Below are 12829 nucleotides of genomic sequence, written 5' to 3'. Positions count from 1 at the left end.
AAAAAATCCTGAAATCCAGGAAAATCACTTAGTCCCTGCGGGTGCCTACAGGGTCAGCAGAGCCCCAACAGGAGGGGAAGGTTGGGATCAGGTAGGGATTTGGGGGTGTGCTCACTCACCTACAATGAGCTGTTCCAGGTCCACCTGAGTCTTTTGTTCAGGCTCTGCATGCAACACCAGGAACCCTGAAGCAGGTGGGATAAGCTGTATGGTGTATAAACTGGGCGGCAGGGCGTGCTAGGGTAAGGAAGGGGCCTGCTTACCTGTGAACATGGGGGCAGCAGCTCTGACGTCATCCCAGCTGCTTTTGAAGTAGAACAGGTTGGTGCTCACTAGGCGGCCCAGCAGGTCAGGGAAGTGGTGCATCTGTAGAATACGAGGGTCAGGGTCCTCAGCCCAGCCCTGGGAGGGGCTCCCACACACACGCTGCTCACCAGGTGCTTGCACGTGGAATTGAGGAACTCCCCAAAGTGGACACTGCGGCCCTCCTGAAGGTACTTGTAGAAGGCAGCCGCCAGCTCCGCACATTCCAGGTGGGGGACACACATGCACAGGGCAAACTTGCAGGCCTGTGAGATAATGGGATGCTGAGCCTGAGGTCCTCTTGGAGCTGAGCCCGGCACCCTTTCCTTTAAACTCAATGGTCACTCACACTGGCCACTGGAACCTGAGGGTCCCGCAGATGCAGTAGGAGTGGCACCAGCCCACCCACGACCTGCTCCAGGAAGACATCCTCACAGTCCCCATGGCAGGCCTTGTTCAGGTGTCCAAAGAGGCGGATGGATGCTGTCCTGAACTCCACTTTTTCCTAGCGGGGTACAGCCACGTCAGCACCAGCCCCCCTTTCTAGGCAGGCCTCCCTGCATTCTTAGCCTCCTCCTTTTGTACTGTGGATTTGAAGGTGGGTTGCAGTGGGCATGCAACAGTGAGCACAGGAGGTTGTAGGCTAACACAGAAGATTCGATCATTGGTGTTGGGGAGCCAGAGCCACCCTCAGCACTCGCACAGGGATGTCTGCCAACAGTTACAGGGTCTGGCTGAGGGTTAAGCTAGACCTCTGGGTGTCAAGCAGCTTACACTGTCAAAGAAGGGCCGGATGCGGATGGTCGTGTGCAGCAGCACCAAGCGTAGGTCCCATGGCTCCACTAGATCCAGCAGCCGTGAAAGGCCCACCATGGCTTCCAAGGCCACTGGACTGTGTGGTTCATCACCATCATCCAGTCCACTGACCATGGCTGTCAGGAGCTGCGGGCCATGAGCTCGCACCTAGGAGACAGCTGTGTTCAAGGGACCCCCCTCCAGGTGAACCCCCCTTTCCCTATGTCGTGGTAAGCTAGATCAGCTTCCCCATGCCGCCCCCTTAGACTCAGCCATATCTCCTGGCCTCCTGGGGGGCCAGCCCACCTTGTCAGGTGAGCCAGAAGCCATGTTGGCCAGGCCTCGGAGCACTAGACGCCGTACGCTGGCACTGGAATCCTTTAGGCGGGCTGTCAGGTTGTCCAGCAGTGGTTCCAGGAGCATCAGGTCATTGACCACGTTACTGCTAAGTAGCTGGAGGCAGAGCTGCTCTGACCATTTGCACCCACTGACCCACACCAGCTTCCGCCCACACACTGTAGCCATAGGAGGGTTCGCGGGAAGGGGAAGTTGAGGGCCTGCGCCTACTCTGGCCTCCCAGTCTTCAGAGGCTCATCAGTCTCTGGCAGCAGGCTCAGACCTGACCTAGGGCCTCCCCCTGGCTGACTCTAGCCAAGGTTTTGCCAGGTGAGGCTAAGCAAGCTCTGGCAAGGACTGGAGAGGCCAAGCAGCTTCTCATTTCAAAACACAAGGCTTCTGATGCGGGCTCCCGCAGGTCCTACCTCAGCCAGGAACGCTGTGGAAGTGACCCTCTGGATCTCATACACACTGTTCTGTGTGCACGCGAGGGCCTTTGTCACCGGAGGAAGTCGGGGGCCTGCATACTTTGCCATGGAACTAGGGAAGGAGACCCCAAAAGGCAGGAGCTAGCCACCCTGGATGTTGGCAAACACGGTCCTAGACCAGCTCCCGTGTTGCCCCCAGGGTATTTTACCTCCCAACTATGCATAGCTGGAACCCCAGACATTCTCCCCTTTCCAGCCCACAGGAGGCCCCTTCTCTCTTTTTCTTTTTTTTTTTTTTTTTTTTCTTTTTTTTTGGTTTTTCAAGACAGGGTTTCTCTGTTTAGCCCTGTCTGTCCTGTCTGAAGACCAGGCTGGCCTCAAACTCAGAAGTTCACCTGCCTCTGCCTTCTAAGTGCTGGGATTAAAGGCATGTGCCACCACTGCCTGGCAGGAGGCGCCTCCTCTGTGCCTGTTGACATGTGTCCCATGCCCCTGATGTCTCCCTTGGACAGGTTGTCACTGCTTACCTTGCCAGCTGGGCAACTCCATCTTCGTGCCCTGCCGAGGTTTTGAGTAGCTCCCAGCCCCGCTCCAGTTCAACACAGCGCAGCATGTCCTGACTGCCACTGCGGAGCAGCAGGGCCTGAAGGGCATCCACTGCAGAGCTGTTGGTGTAGGGTGGGATCTGATGGCCCATCTGCTGTGGGTACCCTTCCCTGGGCGAAGCATAGGCTCTCTGAAATGTCCCCTTCTACCAAGGCCAGCAAATGCTAGCAAGTCAGTCACTTGGGAGAGTAGCTCCCTCACGTGCACATTCAGGAAAGGATTCCCCCTGGCTGCCCTGGCCTATCCTTGCTAGGTATCCTTCCAGGAGCCAACTCAGAAGAGGCCTGTGGATCCTCAGTAGGACTGATAATGGGCTCAAAGGAAAGACTAGTCTGTTGGCCTGGAGGGGAGCTAGCTAGACTGGTTTTTACCAGACTTGAGGAAAATATACAGAATCATTAAGATATACACAAGGGCCACAGATTTAGCTTTTAAGACATGTCCAAGCCGGGCGTGGTGGTGCACACCTTTAATCCCAGCACTCGGGAGGCAGAGGCAGGCAGATTTCTGAGTTCGAGGCCGGCCTGGTCTACAAAGTGAGTCCAGGACAGCCAGGGCTACACAGAAACCCTGTCTCAAAAAACCAAAAAAAAAAAAAAAAGAGAGAGAGAGAGAGAGAGACTTGTCCACCCCTGAGCCTGGACCTGGATATAGTCTGTGTCTATCTTGAGGATACAGAGGCCTCTCTGGAAGGGGTGACAGTCTCCTGCCCAACTCAACTGAGGCTTGAATAGATCCTTAAAGTGAGGCCACAAAGAGATGTCAGCTAAGCTAGGGATGGGGGAGGGGCACTGTGAGACAGGGCTACTCCCTACTGACTCCTTCCCTCAGGTCCTGTGGCAAGCGTCTGACTCCAGTCTCTTGCAGGAGGGCTAATGGTGTTGCTTCCTAGGCTTAGCTAGAATTGGAATTTGGCCCCTGCTAAGTTAGACCCTTCCCCTGTGGGGAAAAGTTAAACAGATTGCTATATCAATGTAGCTTATCAGAATGGGTAACACCCCTTGCAGAAATGCATGGCCCTCCAGTACCATAGCCCTGATGCATTTGCAGTGTCCTGTAATGCCGAGGATCCTGGAAGATGGACCCTGAGGTCTGAGGGTCAGGGGTAGCACAACACAACACTCCCTAGGTGAGGTTTCACCCACCAAGAGGTGATGGCAGCGAGAGCCTGTAACTGCAGTGGTTCCTTCCTCCATGGGTCCCATAGGAAAGACTGACTGCCAAATGGGAGAGCAGGATGGGAGGGAAGGTAGGGTCCAACTCATGCAGCGCTTGTCTAGGCAGAGGGTAGGCCTTGCTGGCCTGCATGCTGTGTAAGACCTTAGCTGGTAGCATCCAGTGGAAGGCATGATGGACAGGACCATGCACAGGGCTAGAGTAGAGGGCTGCAGCCTGGAGGGACAGGTGGGAGATATGGAATGGTTTTACCTCCTGTGAATATCTTTTGGTGACATGCTATTAACAGCCCTTAATGGGCATCTACAGGTTCTATCCTGCATAGGCTCATCCCCCAAGAAAAGAGCTAGAAGGCAACTCCTGGGAATCCTGGGCTCCAGGGGAAGATCTAGTTGCTTCAGGGTAGTCTACTCTGACTGCAGACCGAGAAAATGGCACAACAGCTGCTGTGGTGACTGGGTAGATGCCAACAGTATACCTGCAAGGAACATCCTCTGTGTGGGCAGGGCCAACCACAGGCCAGATGAGGACTGAGTGTGGGCCTAGCCCAGACCTGAAAGCCACCCACCGCTGGTCACAGGATGAGTGGACTGGGGCCTATAGCCCAACTGAGAACTGCTCAGTTTTTCCCAGGCCACTGCCACATCTATGAAGGCAGGCTTAGGGACATATGAGCAATTGGTACCTATCTGCATAGAACTTTGAAGGATGGTCATGGTTGGTGACCCCTGTCAACTACGTGCTGCAAAGAGATCTCAGCCCAGGAGTCTTCACAGGTAGGAGAGCTGTTTCTGAGCACACAAGGCTCAGGTCTGCTGTCTTGTTCATACTTTACTGTGTATCTGGGCAGGAGTGATGACAGCAGTGGGGTAAACTGAGGCTGTCCAACCCCAAGTGTCCCTGGCTAAGGTACCAAAGCCAGATAACCTGAACAGGAAAGACCTAGGGCAGTCGGAATGGGAAGATGGTGGCCTTATCCTATGGTTTAGATGGCACTGCTGCATCTCTCTTGGAGGTCTCAACTTCTGCTTAGACTGTGGCCCAGGGTGCTGCACAGAACCAGGCCAGCACCAGCATGCGGGAGTCAGATACCATGGTGTACCAGGGCTCCCTAGTCATAAGCAAGTACCCTGCCTCAAGTGCCCTAATGAGCCAGGACTTAGCAGACAGTAAGAACTCAGCCCTGGATAGCAAGAGATGCAGGGCATGTTAGCAGCTCCTGTCCTGAGCTGTGAACATCCATCACGGTTACAGTGCTGGACAATACAGGTTCAGCCCGGCCACAAAACTCAGGGCGCCAGTCTGACCTCATCTGAGTGCTCCCTAGCCCCAGCCAGCACAGCCATGTGATACTTTACTATACTAGTCTGAAGCTACCTGCAGGGGTGAGAAGAAACCCTGGAAGCCTGAAACACAAATGACCGTCCCAACCTGCACCAGAGAGAGATTTTGGTCCTGGGAAGGAAAGCCACTCCCAAGCCCACCGTTCTTCAGACAAGGTCTTTTATGTCTCCTTCAAGGCCAGGCAGCTGACATCACACACTAGCGCACGCACGCACACACAGGCACACAAGCAGGGGATGACAGGTGAGAACCCCATTACCTGCAGGGATCAAGATTCCTGGCTGCTCTGGCCGGGCTGGTGCTTCTCCGCTCCTTGGCTTGCAGGTTCCGGGGCAGCTGCACACCCACAGTACAGCTAACTCGTAGGAGGAGTGCTGCGAACAGCTGAGGGTAGAGCTCTAGGACCACGGTTCCAGATGATGGGGCAGACAGGACTTCATACAGTGCACAGGTGGCCTGGGGCAGAGCCACTACAAGTCATATCTCCCTTGAGACCACAGCAACTCCTGTACCCCTACTCCAGGACTCAAAGGGGTCCAAGCCTTGTATGAACCCCATATACAGTTGAAGTTTTGAGTCTCTAGGGAGAGGTAGGAGGAACCCAGGAAGCCACTGAGTTGGTAGGACCCTGTGTAGCTCAGTCCTCTGGGCATTAGGCAGGAGAGAGGAACAGTGTGGCCTTCGTGGGGACAAACTTCAGACCATCTGTTCTTGGTTCCTTAGAAAGGAGAGGAAATTCTCACAGCTGCTTTATTGCTTAAAGTGTGGCTGGGCTGGGTTTATTTTTTTTTCCACAGGATAAAATGTGAAGTGTGCTCCCTTGGGAGCTAACACCTGCTGGTCTTTATGAGCCCCAGCACAGCTGCCAGGTGCCTTTGGGGTACCCAGGCCTCATGTGGGGGCAGGGGCAGCATGTAAGGTAGCCCCCCGAGTCCCTACTCACCGCAAGGGGAAGCAGCGTCGCTACTCTGTCTGCAGTGCTGCCCAGGAGGAAGGCACGGCTCTCCTTGAATGGGACATCTTTGCTCATCTTCTCCAGAAGTAACTCTAAGACCTGAGCCGTGAGGCCGGGCTCCACTGCCAGTGCCCGCCACAGGGCGCAGGTGTGGCTACAACAGCAAGAAAATGCATCGTGAGCCATTGCTGGCTGCAACACCCTGCTCACCACCACCTTGTGCTGCAGTTGTCCCCAGTTCTGCAAGGTTCAGACATGCCAGAGTCATCTTGCTGGGAGGGAGATGGTGCCCTGAAGTCAGATCTGAACTTGCCCATTCCTCTGACCCCAGGGTTTGGAAACAGCTGGCAATAGAAGCAGAAGGAAACCTGCCGGGCTGTGCACAGAAAACCTAAGGCAGGGAGCATAGGTCTTTAAGGAGCTGCCGGAAGTAAAGATTCCAAAGGAAGCATCAATCCCAGGGACAGGGACAGCACACAGTCAGAGGACCAAGGACACAAGGAAGAGGCATGAGGAGAGCACTCAGGCACAACAGGTGGCAGGATAGCACTCATGGCAGTGCCCAACACACTGGGAGGCAAGTATGCCCATGTATTCTGCAGAAATGTATGACAAACTTCTGACTTCTATTAGAAATAGGAAACTACAAATAGCGACTCTAAGAGAGCTGATGTCTGCAGAATGGCGTAGTGAATAAGGGGATCTGCCACCAGGCCCCACGGTCCGAGTTCAATCCCTGGGACTCACACATCAGAAGGAAAGAACCAGCTTCCAAAACTAGTCCTGTGTCCTCGGTTCTGTGGCATGCACATACATACAAAAATAAATATAAATATGAAGTTAAGAGAACCAAAGAGACTGTAGAGATCAAGCACATATCACACTTGTTAGGCACATTGGCATCAGCCCAGATAAGGCAGGTGAGAGAACGGGTAAGTTGGGGGTTGGAGGTTGGTGCATGCCTTTAATCCCAGTACCCAGGATGCAGATCTTAGGCCAGCCAGAGTTGTACAGTGAGATCCTGGAGGGGGTGGGGCACTACCTAGGATTTAATAGAGCAAAGAGGAGTTCAGAAGACAGAAAAGAGACAGGCAGGCAGTAAAGCTAGCAGCTCAGAAATATGGGGGGGAAAATGATTGAGGTTTTGTCTGCAATTGATGAGAAAAGTCCAGAGGTGCACGCTCGTCACCCCAGCACCCCAGACACAAGGGTCAAGAATTCAAGGCAGCCTCAGCTACAGAGCAAATTTAAGGTCAGTGTGTCTCAAAACAAAATGAGGCTGTGCAACACTATTGTACAATTCAGAAGCCCAGTAGACTAAGACAGCAGCAAGAAGCAGAGACCACTCCAAGGGAAAAGCTACATCTTACAAAGACAGTGAGCTAGTCACACATGGGTCCCTTCGCAGCAACCAACAGAAAGCAGAAAGTGACATTACTTCATGGATACCACTGGAAACCTTCTCTAAGTTGCAAGACCAAAGAGTCTGTGAGGAAGGCAGACCACCCTGCCATGGCAAAGCCGTGTGCAGTGCTGTGAAGGACTCACACCAGCACCCGAGTGCCCTGAAGCCAGGCTCAGTTCCCCCAGCAGATGGCTGTGCACCACCCATAAGGCCAGAGCACAAGCTATTCAGATTCTGTGGTCCTTGGCTGTGATGCTCTCTGTTTAGAGCAGCCCATCACAAGTGTAGTGGGTGAGCATGGCGGGGGGTCACAGATCTGCATCTCCTATGCCCTGTATGTCAGAAGTGGTATTCACCTTTCCCAACCATTTATAAGCATCAAGTCCCATCGTGGCACATGGGCTTGGCATAACTCAAAGGTCTACCCCACCCCCACATGCATGTGACAGGCTCTTCGTGTCCTATTCTACAGAAGACTTCTAAACTCTGACTACTACTTAACGGCTCAGAATAGAAAGGCTTATGAACATCCCCTGGGAAGGTACAGTGTAGGTAAGACACACAGCAGTAAGAGCAAGCCAGCTTGTTGTATACTGAGCAAGTAAGCCAGGAGTCTTCAGTCCACTCACAGAGCTCAGGATAAGGCAAAGCCCCTCTCCTGCCCCAGGAAGCAGCAGAAGGGCACTGGTGGCAGATTGAGGGCTCAGCTGAAGAGTGGAGGGGACCCGGAGGCTGGACGCCTCTTCTGCCTCCATCCAAGCAGTATCTGAAGTCTGTAAGCACAGAGAGCCCTGCAGGGGTGCCAGGATTTGCAGGCCCTCCTGTGCACATCTATGTCTCAATGGGAGGTGAAATGACTGCAGAAGATCCCACGGGGAATAGGTAAGGAAGTTCACTTAAATGAGAACTCCCCACTCTAGTGACAAGGGAGGGGCTAGAGAGATGGCTCTGCAGCTAAGAGGGTTTGCTTCAAGAGTTCAGATCCCAACACCTGTTTGGGATGGCTCACAACCACCGGTAACTCTGAAGGATACAACACCCTATTCTGGCCTCCAGGGACACTCCCATCAACACACATGCATGCTCAAAAGAGACAGAGAAGAAATACACAGACACACACACACAGAAGGGGAGAGACAGGCAGATTCACACATACACACACAGTCACTCCCAATGTGCAGCCTCCAAGCTTGATAAGAACACAAGCTGGTAGTGACACATGCATCATGTACCTTAACACCTTCACAAATAGGGACCACACCATCTGGACCAGCAGTGGCCTTAAGTCTGACCCAACCAAGACTACAAAGAAAGATGAGACCTAAAAGCCCATACCCTCAAGCCAGGGTAAAAGAGAAAGGCTGGCAAGAAGAAAAAGAGGGCTGTTTTGGTGAGCTGAGTGACGATTTAGGGAGATGCAGCGATACAGGGTAAACACAGTTCCTAGGCTCGAGGAGCCCACAGTGGTCATGGTGAGGTTTGCTCACAGGTGCTGAGTGTGCTAGTGAGTCACTGAAGCACAGCAGCCAGGTAGTGTCGGTGCCAGAGAGGAGGTTAAGGACAGTGGCCACCAGGGAGAGCTTTAGGAAGCCTGCCTTAGCAGCTATGTCCAAGAAGGGTCTTAATCAGGATCCCGAGACATATGGAGAGCGATAGATGCCTTGAATACCTGAGAGGCAGGGCCTTTTTCGATTTGATTATCTTTTTCACAAGCCTAGGTCTATGGGGACTCCTGAAGAAAATTCAGGGTGCAGAGGTAGAGGAGAGATGCTGAAGGAACGCACACACTATGCCATGCAGGAATAAAAGCCCCAAAGTTGGAGTGTGGCTTCCACCAAACACGCTCAGGGTACTGAGTACCTGTCAAAAGGCAGGGGGCTCCCCAGGAGACTGGATACCACAGCCTCGCAGTGCTGAGATGCTAGGAGGTATACACTGTGCTGGGCAGCTGGTAGGACGTGTTCCTCCTGGGTATCCCGCAGCTTGGCTCGCAACACACTCACAATCTCAGGTACCTGCAGACAGGACAGGCTCAAGTGGGAGGTTGCAGTCAGGCTTTGAAACTCTGTACACATCCACACCAGACGTGACAGGGGAGGGGTGTGCGCACACACGAGCACGCGTATGCACACACACACAGATATCTCTAGTTCGTTCCATAGCCTAGGCTGTGAGAAGGAAGGTCCTTAGAAACGCAGAGCTCTTGATGGCAGGCTGCAGGCTTGTGGCAGAAAAGTCTAAGAGAATCCTCCCATAGGTGTGAGGAGCTAAGAATGAGAACCCAGATCCCACGTGAGAAGAGACAAGTGGCCACGGCCCAGTGGTAGTGCATTTACCGATCTGTAGGAGACTACCCTGGTTTAGATTCCCAGCGCTACAGAGGAGAAGGGGGGAGGCAGAACAGAAGTACAGTTACTCGGAGATGGCCCGAGTAGGTGATTAAGGAGGCTCCACAGCGTTCCTGTAACTCAGCCATCGTCTACCCAGGGCGGGACTCATTTGAGGAATCAGGCTGGGACCACACAGGAGTGATGGACCTGTGACTGAGAGGAGGGGCAGGGCCTGAGGCAACACCAACCTCCGCTTGTGGATGTCTTGCTGCTGTACAAAGCAGGTAGTACAAGCACTGGGGAACGTGAATACGCGCAAGTGGTAAAGCTCTGGCCTCTGGAAGCTCCCTTTGGAACTACATAATGTGGTGGGTAGATCTGCAGCCTTGACTGCTCTCCAAAACGTAGCCTACCCTGGGCAGTCTTGACATGTAGAGTACCCCCCTCCACCCACACATTCGGCCAAAGCTGCATGCAGAGATTACAGGAGCAAATGTCATTTAGCCCCTGAGAATAGTGAACACTCTAACCAGAGTTAGTCATTTCCAACCCTCTCCCCCTTGGCAAGGGAACCATTAGATGGAACCAGAAAGTTCCCCAACACTGGAAAGATTCTGGGTCCAATGGGGATGGTCCCATCTCCTTGGTGAATCCAGGAGGCTGAAAATTCAGTGTAGACTATGCATGGCAGTGTCCTTGGAGTCTACAGGGCTCAGAGTTGTGAGGTGACTGGATGGCCTTCCTTGGGTACAAGAAGTCACTCACCCATGGTTCACTAATGGCATAGCCCCCTCCTATCCACCTGCTCATCTGTCCCTTCATCTTCTGGATCTATGCCCTGTCCCGGCTGTGGCCTCAGCAGGTCTGTGGCATCTGGCCACTGGCAACTGAGAGCTTCCTCGATACTTCTGGCTTCTAGAAAGTTTGCTGGTTGTTTCTTTGCGGGGGAAGTTGTGTTTGTTGGGCTCTTGTTAGGACCGAGCCATACTCCCAGCTCCTCTCTAAAGTTGTGACAAGAGTTATTGAGTCTCTAGGAGATGTTTTAGCATTGGTCAGGGCCTACTGCTCAACCAACTCTGAAAAGTATCACTTTTCTCCCAACTATGACAGCAGTGACCAGGTGTGGTGGCCTGGTAGTGGGAACATTTCATGGAAATGGATTACACGGTGCATAGTGCTGCTGCTTCTGGCTTTCCGTAGGTACAGTGTCTCTCGGGACTTGTCTATACTGCAGATGTGTTAGAACTTCATTCCTCTGTAGGATGAGATCGCGGTCCACTGTACAGAGAGGGGTGCCACATTTTCTTTTCTCATTCACAAACTGGTAGAGTTTACACAATGCTGCTATGAACGTTCGTGTGTAAGTTTCTGCGCACATCCTGGAGTGTTCCCAGGGTTTTCCTGGGGGCCACATGTAGCCCTCATGCTGACTTGAGCACATTCCTGACTGCTTTCACATGATGGTGTCTCTCTGTCCCCTCTCCCCTTGCACTGTGTTCCCTTTTGAGCCTCAGAAGACCCTCCTCCTGTTGCCTGACACAGGTGCTAAAGGTCTGCTCTAACCACCCTCCCACCTTGCCTCACTGGCAGCGTGCTTTGTACACAATCATGCTATATCCGGTGGTAACTCAGTCCAGCTGCATGCCTCCCCTAGAACCTCAGTGACTCAGTGTTGAACCAGAAGTCCAACAGCACCAGCCTGTCTGTAAGAAGCTCCTGCTGGAGCCTCTTGGGCCAGAAAGGTTTCTCATAACCCTAAAGGGCCAAGAAATCAGATATGCCAAGTTATAAGATAATTGAGATGCCAGGTACAGACTGAAGTCTAAACTCTTGACTGGGCTCAGCCATGCCAGGACACCTGGCTCTATTAAAAAAAAAAAAAAAAAAAAAAAAAAAAAGGAGACCTAAAACCATAAAGCTCTGCAAAGGGTCCAACAGTGATTTCTGGGATATGACACCAAAAGCATGGGCAATAAAAGAAGAAGGTGACACCAACCTCAACCTCAAAACGTTGGCGTACCAAGGGACAAAACCACATAGTTACTACAGGATGAAGCACATATCTGATAAGGGATTACTATTCAAGATGTACAAAGGTAACAAACCTACTAGCAATCTCTGAGGGCCAGCAAGGTGGCTCAGTGGCTAAAGGCACTTGCCTGGTGACCTGAATTCTATCCCCAGAATGATGGAACATTAATAATAAAGTCGAAAATTCACAGGATGAATTCCCCTATGGTGTCAACAACAATAACAAACGGGCTTGAACAGATATTTTCCAAAGGCAATATACAAAAGGCCAATATACATATGCAAAGATGATTAGTTTCATTAACTGCCAGAGAAATGCATATCAAAATCACAATGATGGGGCTGGAAAAACAGCTCCGTGGTTAAGAGTGTGTCCCACTGCTCTTACAGAGGTCCTGAGTTTGGTTCCCAGCACCCACACCAGGCAGCTCCAGCTCTAATGTCTGTGGCCTCTGCAGGCACCTGCATTCTTGTGGACACACACATGCATATACACATACATATGCACATACGTAATTTTGAACAAAACCAAAAACAGGATGTGGGCTGGTGAGATGACGTTCTGTCAAGCCTGAGGACTGGAATTGGATGTCCCCAGTGTCACAGGATGAATTCCCCTATGGTGTCATCTGAATTCGATGTGTGTGCTATGGCATGGGTACCCGTAAGTTCTGATGCTCCCAAATAATTAAAACACATACACGCACACAGAAGCACATTCAGAGAGTCTTGCTCTTCCAAATGACCCAGAGATGGGTTCCCAGCACATAGCTTTGGGTGGTTTCCAACTACTTGTAACTATTGCTCCAGAAAACCCAACCCTCTCTTCTGGCCTCCACAGACATAACCCCCCCACCTCCCCCCTCTCTCCCTCCTCCCTCCCTCTCCTTCCCTCTCCCTCTCCCCACTCCATCTCTCTCTCCCCCTCTCCATCTCTTCCCCCACCTCACACACACAGAAAAAGAAAAAAAGAAGTCAGGCTTAGAGAGAGCGCTCAACTGTTCCTGTGGGACCCAAGTTCGGCCCTCTGCACCCCATGATGGTGAGTAACCACCCCTAAGTCCAGTTCCAGATCCTTTAGCACCGTCTGGCTTCTACAGGCACTGCACACACACAGGAC

At 52.4% G+C, this 12829-nt stretch overlaps 1 protein-coding gene across 17 annotated transcripts in view; it reads right to left on the bottom strand.

Annotated features, from left to right (window-relative positions):
- Positions 1–12829, bottom strand: part of Mroh1 (maestro heat-like repeat family member 1) — a 72602-nt gene that overhangs the window by 427 nt on the left and 59346 nt on the right. For 6 of the 17 annotated variants that reach the window (XM_017316554.2, XM_017316555.2, XM_017316552.1 and 3 more), the window contains 12 exons: positions 9209–9363; positions 5932–6097; positions 5248–5444; positions 3789–3860; positions 2390–2527; positions 1860–1974; positions 1405–1551; positions 1078–1266; positions 653–808; positions 435–569; positions 264–366; positions 120–185 (listed from right to left, as the gene is read on the bottom strand). In XM_017316554.2, coding sequence (XP_017172043.1) covers positions 120–185; positions 264–366; positions 435–569; positions 653–808; positions 1078–1266; positions 1405–1551; positions 1860–1974; positions 2390–2527; positions 3789–3860; positions 5248–5444; positions 5932–6097; positions 9209–9363 — 1639 coding nt within the window. Of the gene's footprint in view, positions 1–119; positions 186–263; positions 367–434; positions 570–652; positions 809–1077; positions 1267–1404; positions 1552–1859; positions 1975–2389; positions 2579–3788; positions 3861–5247; positions 5445–5931; positions 6986–9208; positions 9364–12829 lie in introns of those variants that run through there. The other 11 variants (XM_030248484.1, XM_011245571.1, XM_011245572.1 and 8 more) reach the window with 5 other exon arrangements.

This window comes from Mus musculus, chromosome 15 (genome assembly GCF_000001635.26).
Source record: "Mus musculus strain C57BL/6J chromosome 15, GRCm38.p6 C57BL/6J".
NCBI classification, from domain to species: domain Eukaryota; kingdom Metazoa; phylum Chordata; class Mammalia; order Rodentia; family Muridae; genus Mus; species Mus musculus.
Note: the sequence above shows the minus strand (reverse complement) of the source record. Positions and strands in the feature narration are given on the sequence as shown.